General features: G+C 43.6%; 1 protein-coding gene across 1 annotated transcript in view; it reads right to left on the reverse strand.

Annotated features, from left to right (window-relative positions):
* The window catches only part of FAT2 (FAT atypical cadherin 2), an 82914-nt gene extending 69815 nt beyond the window's left edge, over positions 1–13099 (reverse strand). Inside the window, 2 exon segments of the mRNA XM_036748250.1 lie at positions 9085–9399; positions 9853–13099. Of these exon segments, the coding sequence (XP_036604145.1) occupies positions 9085–9399; positions 9853–13099 (3562 nt within the window).
* Between the last annotated feature and the right edge of the window lie 753 nt (positions 13100–13852).

A 13852-nucleotide genomic window follows, 5' to 3' on the forward strand; every position in this document is an offset into this window, starting at 1 on the left:
TTTCCACTCTTTAAGAATCTTCCCTCTTTGAGAGTATTTCAAATACCTAAGTGCCTTTAAAATTCTGTTGTCTCTAACACAGATTTCTTTGGTAAGCAGGTCCAGACATTTCCTCCTAACTTAATCTCCTTAAATGTGTCCTGGTACGTTTGCATCCTTTATCAGTGCATGAATCTACCGTGTACTTGTACATGCCTGTGGACATAAACATTGTGTGTATGGTGATGCACATGCCTATTGCATGAATGTATTTAGTTACCTACATATGTAGGTATTTATGTGGATGTGTGTATTTGCAAGGTGTGACTATAAAGTAGTAAGACCAATGCTGGTTTCACATGCATGTATACTGTATGTGAACAAGGTAGCTAGGTGGCGTAGTGGATAGAATGCTGGACCTAGAATCAGGAAGACCTGAGTTCAAATCCATCCTCAGAAACTAGCCGTGTGACCCTAGGCAAATTACTTAATCTCTGCCTCGATTTCCTCATCTGTAAAAAATTTTAATAGCATTTATTGCACAGGATTGTTATGAGAATCAAATGAGATGAAATATGTAAAGTGCTTGGCAAATCTTAAAGTCCTATATAAATTATAGTAATTGTATATATGTGTGTGTATATATGTATGTGCTTATATATACACATATGCATTCATTATACATACATAGTTATATATACACACATACATTATAATTTTGGATTGTATATTTAAAGCTAGAAGGAACCTAAGAGACCATCTTGTCAAACTTTCTCATTTCATAGAAGAAGAAGTTGAGGCTGAGAAGTCATGTCCCAAGGTCACACAGCTAGACACTTACTTGAGATGAGATTGGAACTTGAGGTCTTCCTGACTCCACACCCACTGTGTCATTTAGCTTCTAATGACCTTACAATCATAGGGTGTGGGTGGGCTCTGTGTGCACATGGACAAATGGAATTCTATAAGTATGTCTAGTATTTTTGTACTGAGGCAAGATGTCCTCTGTTACCTCCAGCCTGAAAGTGCTGACTCTGGGAATAAATAAGCCTATTTCCTTATTTCTCTAACAGAACAGTGACACAGGCTGTACCGCTTCTTCATCCTTCCGTCTGCAAGCTTGCTTTGTGTGCCTAGGCATACGTAACTGTGAGTACAAATGTTAGTGCATGCATGTACACGCTCAGGCAACATCAGGCACCCAGGGTAAAGGCCCTGGGGAGGTTGGCTCAGTGCTTCCAATCTTGGCCTGTTTTCAATACAACCAGCCCAGGCAATTTGCAACCCTGCTCAGATGCCCCCAGAGCAGCAAGCTAAGCCTATGAGTGCAAACTTGGGGATGTTATCTTGGTCAATGAAGAAGAGAGGAAACTATCAGGGTATTTCTGAACAATAGGGGTTGACCGTCTTCCAGGGAGGCTTTTGATATAATCAAACAGCTCCTCTTTTAGGTAGAGTTTGGAACAAGTTGTTCCTGAGGTCCTTTCCAACTCTGAGAGCCCATGTTTGATAAATTCTGGAATCCAAGAAGCTCCTTTGATTCCAAACAGAGTTGATACTATCTCTCAACACAGATGTAATGGAAAGCACAGAAGGAAAATCATCCATCCGTACCCAACACCCTGTGTTTTATAACTGCCATTAACTTCCCTGCTAAACGAAAGTGGTCCATGAACCTAAGAATGGTCAGGACGGCCAATGACCCCATGGCTAAGGAGGGAGAAGAGAGCGGGAAGCTAATAAATGAGAGCAGGAAGCTGAACTCTGTCCTCAAATGCCAATTGTTCAACTACACTTTTTTTTTGCAGAGTCCAGAGTCCTGAGAGTGGGCAGGTAAGTATCAAGGATGAAGGCACTAAATGCTAAGAACAGAAGAGAATCCCTCCAGAAGGACAGAGATGACAGCAAGGATATGGGTATGGGGGCTCAGCAAGAGAAAGGAGGCTCAGTGAAAAAAATAATAATAGCTCAAATCTATATAGCATATTAAGGCTTGCAAGCAATTTATATACATTACCTGATTTGATCCCCACAGCAGTCCTGTGCAGGAAATGCTATCACTAGCTCCATTTTACAGATGAAGAAACTGAGGCTGAGAGGTTAAAAGACTTGGCCAGGATGACAAAGCTATTTAGCATTTGAAGTAGGCTTCAAACTCAGATCTTCTTGACTCTGAGTTCAGCACTTCATCCACCAAGCCACAATGATAAAAGCTCAACAAAGGGGACCAAAGCCAGACCATAAAGGGCTGGTGGTGGGATTTATTTATATCTTAAGATGAGAATCCTCTGACTCTTTCTGCCCTCAAGACTGACAGAGCCCACTACCACCACTGTCTCCAGTTCTGAGAGGCCCGGGCCCTCCATACTTGGGTCTAAGGTGAAGAAGGCGCTGAGAGAGGCAAGGTCCTGGCTCCTTGCCAGCCCCATGGCCGTGGGGTCACTGTCAGAGGAGGATGAAGAAGTAAGAAAAAGGAAGAAATTGTCAAGTTGAAACAGATCAGGCCCATTGTTCTCAGCTAAGCTAACCCTGCCCAGCCCATCTCTGAGCACGGTGGGAGGAGACAAGAGGGAGGAGGGGAGGCTGATAGAAGGATCATGGAAGCTTCACAATTACAGCCCAGGAAAGAGGCCACAGAAGGCCTCCACAGGGGGGGTCACATATGTCTCTGTCCTCTCCAGGGCCTATGCTTTCTTCTCTACCTCTCCTCCCATCCTTCTCCCCTCTCTCCTACTTTATCTCTTTCCCTTCATCTCCCCCTTTTTTCTCTATAACCTTGGACCACAGGTCTCTCCTCATCCTCTTCTTCTCTTTTCTCCTCCTTCCCTGTCTTCCTCTTCCTTTTTTCTTCCTCTTCCTCCTTTTGTTTCCTTCCCTTTTCCCCTTCTCTTTCTTCCTTTTCTCCCCCTTTCTCTCCCTTTCCTTTTCCCCCCTTCTGTTTCCTCCCATTTTCCCTTCTTCACTCACCTTCTCCCCACACACTTCCCTCATAGTTTTTGTCTGTGTCTCAGACACTACCATCTGGACTTGCTTACAACTCCCAGAAAGGGGCATGCTTATGGTCACCCCAGTGAGGGAAAAAGGTTTAAAGTCTTTTTCAAGTGATAGAGAGAGGAACAGGGGATTAGGCTAAAAGCAATGGTATCCTCTACCTTGGGAACCTTTTGCCTTTTGGGAATAAGCTGCCAAGCACAAGGAGAACTCTCTCTCTCTCTCTGGCCCACTTGGAACCCCAGAGCAAGGCTCTGAAGGGCCCCATCTTAACCATATTCTCCAGCTTTGCCCCCCTTTCATTCCTCAGACTCCCAATAGAAAGTCCCTTGCCTCCTGTTTCTTATGGGAAGGGAGTGACTTCAGGTCCCGGTAGGACCACCTTCATGGCACACGTAGGGCTCACAAGGTCTCTGTTTCCTTAGATCACATCAGAATTACATTCAGACTCACAAGAATCCTCTGCATCTCTCATGCTTTCTTTGAGACAGATGAGGAAACAGGCCCAGACAGATGAGTTAATTTGTCAGTCACTAGTGAATTTGCTGCAAAGGTGGTTCTAGAACCCAGGTGTCCTGATTCTCAGCCTGGTGATCTTTCTACTAAAACCGTCCTGCATTTATGTGACATTTTATATTTTAGGAGATTGATTTCTCTATCCCAGAGCCAGAAGCTGGGCCATCCTAGGTTGGAGAACAGAGGACCCACTTGATGTTTCTTTAATCACAGGTACAAGGATGGTACTTGACATTCACAAATACTCTTATACGTACATGTACATGCCTAACCATGCTAGGAGCACAGAGGCTATCACTGTCACCATCTAAGAGCTCCAAGCCTTGTCTGCATTGAGGGCCTCATGTTTATGGCACTAGATGTGCAAGGGGCAAAGACCACAGCCTACACCATCCCCTGACCCTCAGAACAACTACCCAATTGTCCATTCACTCCAGCTTTATGTTTAACCACATCATATATAAACACACACAGAGACACACCTGTACATAAATCTACATAGCACCCCACCCCCCAGAGATATACACAGAATCACAGCATGTCAGAGCCCAAAAGGACCTTCGAGGGCATCTAGTTCTGTCCCCATGTTTTACAGATGAGAATAGCAAGGAGAGAGGAAGTGAGGTGGTCAAAATCACCCAATTAGAACTAGGACTGTCTAAAGAGCTAAAGAGCTCTCATCTGGAAAAGACATTTTTTTTGCTGGGTCCCAAATGGAAAGACTAGGACCCATGGACAGAATAATAGTCTCAGAAATTTAGGGCTAAAAGAGACCTTAGATGCTGCCTAGTTTAAACCTCTCATTTTATAAATAAGGAACTAAGGCCCAAAAAGGTTAAGTGATTTGCCCATGGGTGCAGAGGCAAAGTTACTTTGAAGCACTTCATAATTCAGCTCTTTTAAAGGAAAAGTTCCTAACATACATGTTCAAAAGTAGGATGGTCCATTCATCCCAGAGGGGAGTGAATCTCCAGTCACCTGAGGATGGATAGCCATTTACTGGTATCTGAAGGAGTTGCAGCACAGGTACAAATTAGGCTATGGTGTGGGAGGTCCCTTCCAAATCTGAGATTCTGCAAGTCCGTGACCTCCAAAATATTTTGATTTCTGCTTCTTTAACGGCACTTCAGAATCACAAAAATACAGAATCTCAAAGCTAGAATGGACCATGGGGCCATGTAGCCCAACCCACAATTTAAGCAATATCACCCCAATAACATACCTAACAAGTGGTTGGTTCAAGCTCTGGCTTAAAGACCTCCACTGAGCAATTTCCAAATTAATCCCATTCCACTTTGGGACAGCTATAATGGTTAGGAAGGCTTTTCCTGATTTCAAACCTAAATTTGCTTCCTTTCACCTTTTAGAAAAATTTATTTATTTTATTCTGAACTTAAGAAATAAAATAAGCATTTCCATAACATAGTAGAATAGGAAAAAAAGATGATTGCACGTGAAACTGCAAATCTATTATGTACAATTTGCTATTCCTTTTAAATATATAATAAAGTTATCATGTAACTTTCTTTTTTTTTCCTTTTGTTCTTCTCTCCCCCTTCCCCACTCTAGAGAGGGTTATCATTAGAGATGAATATGTATATATATATATAAAGTATGTAAAATCATTCTATGCACATTTCTATGTATCAGTTCTTTCTCTGGATCTTTTGACAGATGAGGGCTCTGAGGCCAAGAGGTGAAATAAGTTGGCCAAAGTCACATAAATAGTAAGAAGTAGAGCAGGGATACTCAATATAGGACTTGAAGGGAGCTCAGAGACCATCTGGTACAAACTCTTCCTCGGGAAACAGGGGCCTTCGGAGGTTAAATGATGTACTGAGAGCCACACAAGGTCATATGTAAGCCATCAGAGGAGGGAAGGGGACCCATGTTCTCTGATTCTGGAACCAGTGCTCTTCCCACTATTCCCTATAGTGTCTAACAAGGTGTATGGAGCGTTCAAGGACAGATTAGCCCAAGAGCTACCCTCTCAGGGCCAGGTAGAAAAACATCTTAATTGCCTTCCCCATGGTAGTCCTTCCACTCCCTGAAGCCAGAGATAGTGCCCTGCCTAAATGTTCTAGCTCGCTGTCTTGTATGATAGTTATTTTACACACAGCTTGCCCTCCCTCCTAGATCAAGGGCTCTTAACATGAGATCCATAAATTTCAAAAAAAATTTTTATAACTATTTCAATATAATTAGTTTATTATATTTATTTGTTTAATAACATTTATTTTTATTATTAATCATATTAATATTACTATCAAATTAATTATTTATATATTAACCATAATTATTATATTATTAATTATATTAGTTGCTATTAATAATATTGTTTTAGTAATGATGATAATTATTATTATATAATAACATATAATTATTATTATATAATTTATAATCCTATGTATTTCATTTTATACATTTAAAAACATTCTGAGGAGGGGTCCAAATCATACTGCCAAAGAAGCCCATCATGCAAAAAAGGTAAAGACTTCCTGTCCTAGACCATGAGTTCCTCAAGGGAAGGCACCATGTCCAACTGATCTTTATATCCCCCTCACTACCGAGCACATGGCTTACACATAGTATGTGTTCGACATAAGCTTGATGGATATTCAATAAAGTTGAATCATTACAATGATAGGAAAGATGGATGGGAACACTTTCCTTTGTCAGCCCCTGGGGGTAGGCAATGAATCTTCCAACTCGGTTTTTGGTGGTATGTTGGGGGGTTTTTTGTACCTGACTGATTCCATTGCATTTTTAAACACACACCCTTCTGAAAATTACCTCTTCTCACTTCAGTTGGGTGGGAAGAGGAAGACTGGGAACATCTCTACCCTGCAGGGAGCTGTGCCAAACACCCCTGTCAGAGAGCTGTTGACAGTAAACAGAACCTGGCCCTGCAGGGAGCTGAGCGGAATGAACGGCCTCCAGTTCCACAGATAAGAGAGGAAGAGGAGGTGTAGGGTAAGACTGGTAAGAAGCCCGGCCGACCCCAAAGGGCCCGTTGCAGACTGAGCTGATTATCTTTCCCTTCCAAAACTCCCTGTTCAAATTTTCCCATTCCCGTTCATGGTGCCGCAGTTCACCAGGTCTCCCATGTTCAGAGCCTGTTTTTTCTAACCCTTTCTTCTCTTGAACATCTAATATCCAGTCAGTCACTAAGTCCTAGTAATTCTATTTTTAAAGTATCTTTAGCATCAATCCCCTCCCCTGTATTGCTCCTGCTACCACCCTGGCGCAGGCCGTCTTTGACACCTGCCTTAACTATTGCAATAGCCTCCTTTATAGATCTTATTGCCTCAAGGTTTTCTGTCCCTGCACCCATCCCCTTTCCATTCATCTTTTAAACTGCTGCCAGAATAATCTTCCTTATACATAGGTCTAGTGACGTTACTCTTCTGCTCACAATTCGCTAGTGGCTCCCTATTGCCCACTGAGTAAAATTTAAATATTTTTGCCAGGATAAAAACAATTGGTTGCCTACTTTCTGCCAGTCTTTTCATATTACTCTTCCATGTTCCTCTAGCGGGGCCAGGGGTGAGGGGGATCCTGTGACCTTAAGGCCACATGTGGCCATCCAAATCCTTAAGTGTGGCCTTTTGACTAATCCAAATTTTACTTGTTCTGTAAAATTTTGATTCAGTCAAAAGGACACACTAAGCATTTAGAAGGCCAGATGTGGCCTTAAGGCCACAAGGTTCCCCATCCCTGCTCTAGAGGAAGACCTAGAGTAGGACATTAATTCAGTCCCTGAAAGAGATGAGAGGCTAGAGGAAAGTGGAGGGAGTCCTTCTGAGCTGTGATGCCCCTTAGGAGGTAGCATGGCATAGGGAAAAGATCTTCGCTCTACTACTTGCTACCTCCTCATGGGCACAGAAATTAACCTCAATGGGCTTTAGCTTCCTCATCTGTGAAATGATGTTGGATAAGGTGACCTCTACCCTGACAGCTATAAATCTATGTTCCTGTGATATAATGCTATGATCTGTGACTTATTGGCCACGTCAAATTGGACAAGTCACTTCTCGATAAACCTCAGTTTTTTCATCCGTAAATAAGAGATAAAATTCGCAACCCCTCCTGTACAGAGCATTTGTGAAGAAAGGGCTTTGTAAAGTGTCAGAGAATTAATTATGAGTGATGATGAAGATGATCATGACGATGAAGAAAACCATATATACGGGTGTCCTTGCTATGATGACCACCACCACAAAGCTCTGAGTGGTCTCTAACAGTACGGATAGGTTACACTGAGCCATCCACACTTTCTCAGATATCTCTGTACTATTACTAACAACATCACCTTACATGCAGAGTATATCACGTGAAAAGCCAGGCTGGATGAATCAAAAGCCAGAATTAAAGTTGCTGGGAGAAGTATCAACAATCTCAGATATGCAGACAATATCACTGATGTAAGAAAGTGAAGAGGAATTAAGAAACCTCTTGATGAGAGTGAAAGAGGAAAGTATAAAAGCTGGCTTGAAGCTTAACTTCAAAAAAAAAAAACAAACTAAGATCCTGGCAACTGGTCTCCTCACTTCCTGACAAATAGAGGGAGAAGAAATGGAAGCAGTGTTAGATTTTATTTTCTTGGGTTCAAAGATCACTGCAAATGGTGACTGCTGCCATGAAATTAAAATACTGCTTGCTCCTTGGAAGGAAAACTATGGCAAATCTGGACAGCATACTGAAAAGCAGAGACATCATTTTGCTGATAAAGGTCCCTATTGTCAAAGCTATAGTTTTTCCAGTGGTAATGTGTGACTGAGCAAGTTGGACTATAAGGAAAGCTAAGCACCATAGAATTTATACTTCTATGTGGTGCTGGAGACTTTCGAGAGTCCCTTGGATAGCAAAGAGATCAAATTAGTCAATACTTAAAGAAATTAATTTAGACTACTCAATGGAAAGTCAAATACTGAAGTTGAAGCTTAAATACTTTGGCCATATAATGAGAAGACAGTACTCCTTGGAAAAGACCCTGATGTTGGGAAATATTGAGGGCAAAAGAAAAAGGGGACAGCAGCGGATGAGATGGATAGATAGTGTGATGGAAACAATGAACGTGAACTTGGACAGACTTCAAGAGATACTGGAGGACAGAAGGGCCTGGTGTGTTATGGTTCCGGGGGTCATGAAGAGCTGGATATAACTGAACAATAAAAACACACTAACAACGTATGTGAGCATTAATAATGGCCAGGATTAAAAGGTAGTCTTTGTCTGGGTTTAGGACTCTATCTGAAACAAAGGTTAGGGTTTATTTTGAGACCAGGGTTAGGCCTCAGACTCAGAGTTCAGTGTTAGGTTGGAGTTTATAGTTGAGTCTGGGTCTGGGGACTAGAGTTCAGGCTGGGATAAGGATCATGGATTAGGGCTCAGCCTGAGGCAAGGTTCTGGATTATCTCACTGGGTTTGGTCACTTATTTCCATTTAAATTTAGACAAGTTACTTAACTTTGCTGAATTCCTAAAGAGAACAAGGTGATGTGCCATCTTACCCTCCCCAGGAAAGAGGCAGGTCCTGAGGATCCCAAACGTTTTAGCTAGGCTAGTAGATACAAGCCTAACTTTTTAGGAAACTTACCTGTAAGAGAATTAATGATGAAGAATCCTAAATTATTTCCACTGATGATATGGAATGTCAGCTTCCCTTTGGAGACAGTGTCTGGGTCCCAGGCATCCAGTTGAAGGACAGAAGTATTCATAGGAGCATCTTCTTTGACTGAAGGGTAGTAGACAGGCCTTGACATCTGGGGCGGGTTGTCATTAGTATCCATGACTTCAATATAGACTTCAGTCACAGAGGAGAGGGGCACAGACCCCTGATCCACAGCCAATACCGTCAGCCAGTAGTATGAGGTGAACTCTCGGTCCAGAGGCATCATGGTCTGGATCATCCCTAGGAAATAAGTGAAAGTCTTCAACCAGGAACCTAGACTTACATTACGTATCATGGAATCACAAAGCTAGGAGGGACCTTAGATTATAAAATGTCATGCTTGAAAGGAACCTTAGAACCAGAACATAGAATGCTAGATTTGGGAGAGATCAATCAGGATAGAATATTAGAGTTGAAAGGGACCTTAAAATACAGAACACAGATTGCTAGAGCTGGAAGGAAACTTATAGAACATAGAATATTAGAATTGGGAGGGACCTTTGAACATACAACAACAGAGCTGGAAGGGACTTAAAAAACAGAGAACATTGTTAGAACTGAAAGGGCCCTTAGAGGCAAATCCCCTCACATATCAAAGACCAGGAAACTAAGGCCCAGAGTAGGGAAGTGACCTGGCAAAGCCAGGCCTCCAACTTCCAGTTTGGGTTCCTTCTACTATATTGTGATGCCTACCTGTGTCCCGATCAATGCTGAAAGTGGCAAGGTCAGTACCATCTCGCAAGAAGTACTGGATTACCCCATCCTGGCCAACGTCAGCATCCTGGGCGGTGACTGATATGACTAGTGTCCCTGGGAGACTGTTCTCTTCCACCTGGCCCTGGTATACAAAGGAGGCAAAGCGAGGAGGATGCAAGTTCTCATTCACATCCAGAACTGTTACTTGCACGTGGCAGGAGGCCCCACGGGCCATGGGCTTCCCACCATCACTAGCCCACAGGCTCAAATTATACCAGGTCTTCTTTTCAAAGTCTAGCTCCCGCTCCAGGCTCAATGCTCCTGTTAATGGATCCAGTCCAAAAGTTCCCTGAGCATCATCCATCAGTGTATACTTCACCTCTCCCCCAGGGCCAATGTCTGGGTCAAAGGCCTCCAGAAAGGTCAGGACAGTCCCCAGGGGTAAATCTTCAGGGACTTTCACTTGACTCAGTTCTGGGATGCATTGTGGAGTATTGTCATTGACATCACTTAGTGTTACTACTAGGTTTGTGATAGAAAAGAGCTGATGACCCACCTTTGCCTGGTCTCGTGCCTCTACCTTGAGCACATACTGAGGCTGTAATTCCCTATCCAAAGGCCCTGTGACCACCACCTCACCACTGAGGGCATGAAGGGAAAATTTATCTGTTGGGCTCAGCAGGGTATAGCAGACTCTCCCATTGTCATCTGTGTCAGCATCCTCTGCTTTCATCTGGGCGATTGTGGTCCCCACTTCAGTATCCTCTCGGATCTCTACCTGATATCCACCAGGGGGGAATCTTGGAGTGTTATCATTCTCATCCCCAACATTCACTGCCAGCTGCTTCCAGGATGATTTCTGGGGAGTGCCGAGGTCATACACAGTCACATTGAGGATATAGAAACTGGTGGCCTCATGATCCAAGGGAGCAGCCACCTTAAGCAGTCCTGTCTCCAATTCAACATCAAAACGGCTCTCTTCATTGCCCCCCGCAAGGACGTAGACCAGTTTTCCATTGAATCCAGTGTCAAGGTCAGAAGCAGCCAGGTGTGCAACAGTGGTATTGATGGGGACGCCCTCCAAGATGTCAATGGACTGAGGGAAGTGGTCCTCAAACTGAGGGGTATAGTGGTTGATGTGATATGTGCTTAAGGAGGTGAACTCCTCAGAACTAGGTTCCTGGATCTGAGACCCAACAGAGTGGATGATGGTCTCTGTGAGATGCTTCAGCACTCCTGTTTCTTCACATTGCACGTGAACTGGAGAGCCTGAGGCCACTACAGTGACATTCAAAGATGTAGGCAAGGCATAGTTATCCCCATCTGAGGCAGTGATTTCCAAGGAATAATGCTGACCAGGAGGAAGGCTCTTAAAGGAACGTTTGAGGGAAACCACTCCAGAGAAATGGTTCAGGTCAAAATACTCCAACTCATTGCCAGACACAATCTCATACCTCAGGTTCAGAAGCTCATCCATGTCTATGGCTGAGAGGGTCACTACTGTCTCTCCCACCCGTAGGTCCCAAGGGACAGTACCATTGCAGTTGGCATTCTCAAACATTGGTTGGTTGTCATTTAGATTGTTGAGCATGAGTGAGATGGAAACTTCACTCTCCCGGCGGAATGGGGATCCCCAGTCTGATGCCCAGACCCGGAAGGTATAAAGCCTTTGCATGAGCTCATAGTCCATCAGTTTGGAAGTGGAGATAACACCCAAATAGGGGTCTATGGTGAAAGGGACAGTTCTTGGGCTAGTGATAGAATAGGTAACAAAGCTATTCTCCCCATGGTCTTGGTCTGTGGCAGTAACAGTTAGGACGCTGGTCCCAGGAGGAAGATTTTCATCAAATGTGCCATGGTAAGAAGATTGAGAAAAGACAGGGGCATGATTGTTACAGTCAATGATATCAATGATCACAGTAGTGGAAGCCTGGCCCAAAGTGGTTCCAACGTGTAGCTGATATCTGGCTCGATCATGGAAATCCATTAACCTTGTGGTGGTTATAAGCCCAGTTCGAGAATTTATCTTGAACCCTGAGCTCTCTGAGGTAGACTTCAGAATGTACTGCAGACTTGGGAAGGTTGGGGTGACTTTAACCACTACAACACGACTTCCTGGAGGAGAAACTTCACTGAGCTGGACTCTGTAAATGGCCTTCTCAAACCTGGCTGAGGCTATTTTGGAAGGAGGTAAGTGGATGCCTCTGATCTGGGAATACAAAGGTGGTTTTCCTCCACCTTTGGCCTGTAGACTAAGGTTGAATCCATGGCGATATTCCAACCAATCAATGTCTTTGATGGATACTAATGTAAACTTGTTGCTCCCAACATATGATTTGATAACTTTGAAATGCTTCCCTGGGTCTCCATCTACAATGTTCACTACTTCAACCCCAGCCTCTGAACCATTTGCATCCACCATGAGTGTGGCATAGGAATTGTCCTCAGTGTCATCCTGTGGTGTCACCACTACTGAAGAAATAGCTGGTGGCTTCTTGGGACACGGATCTACCTGGATGACCAGAGAAGCCAGGTTGCCAAATCCATTGCCCTCAGAGATCTTACGCATGCGGTCCACAGCCAGCACCTGAAGTTCATGCCTCCCCTTCCAGGTGGCATTAAGTTTTCGAGTCACTGTCACTACACCACTGGTGGGATGGACTGTGAATAGTTCTGATCGGGTATTGAAGGCATAATAGAAGTCGGCATTCTGGCCAAGGTCAGCATCAGTAGCGCTTACCATGCAGATGGCACTTTTGAGAGGGGTGTCTTCAGGGATGGCAACTTTATAGGATGGGGGAGAGAACAATGGCTTTAAGTCATTTTGATCTAAGATGCGGATCAGCACATGAGTCGAAGCTTCATACCCCAAAGTCTGTTCTGTAGCTTGAATGACAAGTGTGTAGCTGTCACATACCTCCCGGTTCAGAATTGCTGTGTTGCCACTTTTGGTCCTTATCCTCAGAAAGCAGAAACTGCCTACCACATGCTCCTCCGTTTTGAATACATTAGCCAGATCTCCTGATATGATGCGGTATCTCACCACCATCTGGGGCTCTGCCAAGTAGATGCCCATCTTGCCAAGACTTTCCACGTAGGTCTTGGGAGCTGAGTTCTCATAGATGGTGGCATTGTACATGGGGTGGGTGAAGTGCAAGGTTGATGGACTGGGGCTCTCCTGGAGCCTCTCACAAGACAAGCAGTGAAGCAAGAGAAGGACAAAACCCAACACTATGATGGCCATTGTGAGGAATCACCTGAATGGAAACAGAAATAGGTATGAGTCAACGGGAAAGAGCCCCAGTGGGAAAAAGAATTAGCATGAAATTGAGGGGAATAAAGAGAAAGAAAAATGTTATAGACAAGATCATCCAATATGTCACTACAAAATCCATTTGAACTACCTGGCTCCACTGCCTACAGGATAAAATATAAACTCTTGGGTTTAGCATTCAAAACCCTCCACAATCTACTTCTCCATCTACCTGTTCAAACATCTCCCAAGTACTCTTCATAGACTTATTCTCTGCTCAAGCCACACTGGATTCCTAGGTTTTGTTTTGTTTTGTCCTGCAATGTCCTGCTCCTTTGAATTTGTGAAGAAGAATGACCATGAGAAACAACTGTATCCAACAGCAACAAGAAGTCCTTCAGTTTTTAATGAGTTGAGATGCTATGTTCAACCAAACATTTATTTGCTAAAATATCAGAAGCCAATAGGGATGCTTTAAAGGCAAGAAGAAGGCACAGAAGAAAGGACCAGGAATTGAGAGGCCTGGATCTGAGTAATGGTTCTGTCACTTAATCATTATATGACCTTAGGCAAGTCTCTCTGCCTCTCTAAGTCTCAGTTTCCCTATCTCTGTAAAATGAAGGGGTTGAATTAAATGTCTTTGGAGCTCCTTTTAACCTGAGTCTACAATTCTGTGAACACGCTCCCATATGCTTACATGTGGATAGACTTAAAATATGCAGATGCCTAAAATGCCCACCTCCA

Source organism: Trichosurus vulpecula, chromosome 3 (assembly GCF_011100635.1).
Source record: "Trichosurus vulpecula isolate mTriVul1 chromosome 3, mTriVul1.pri, whole genome shotgun sequence".
Classification (NCBI taxonomy): domain Eukaryota; kingdom Metazoa; phylum Chordata; class Mammalia; order Diprotodontia; family Phalangeridae; genus Trichosurus; species Trichosurus vulpecula.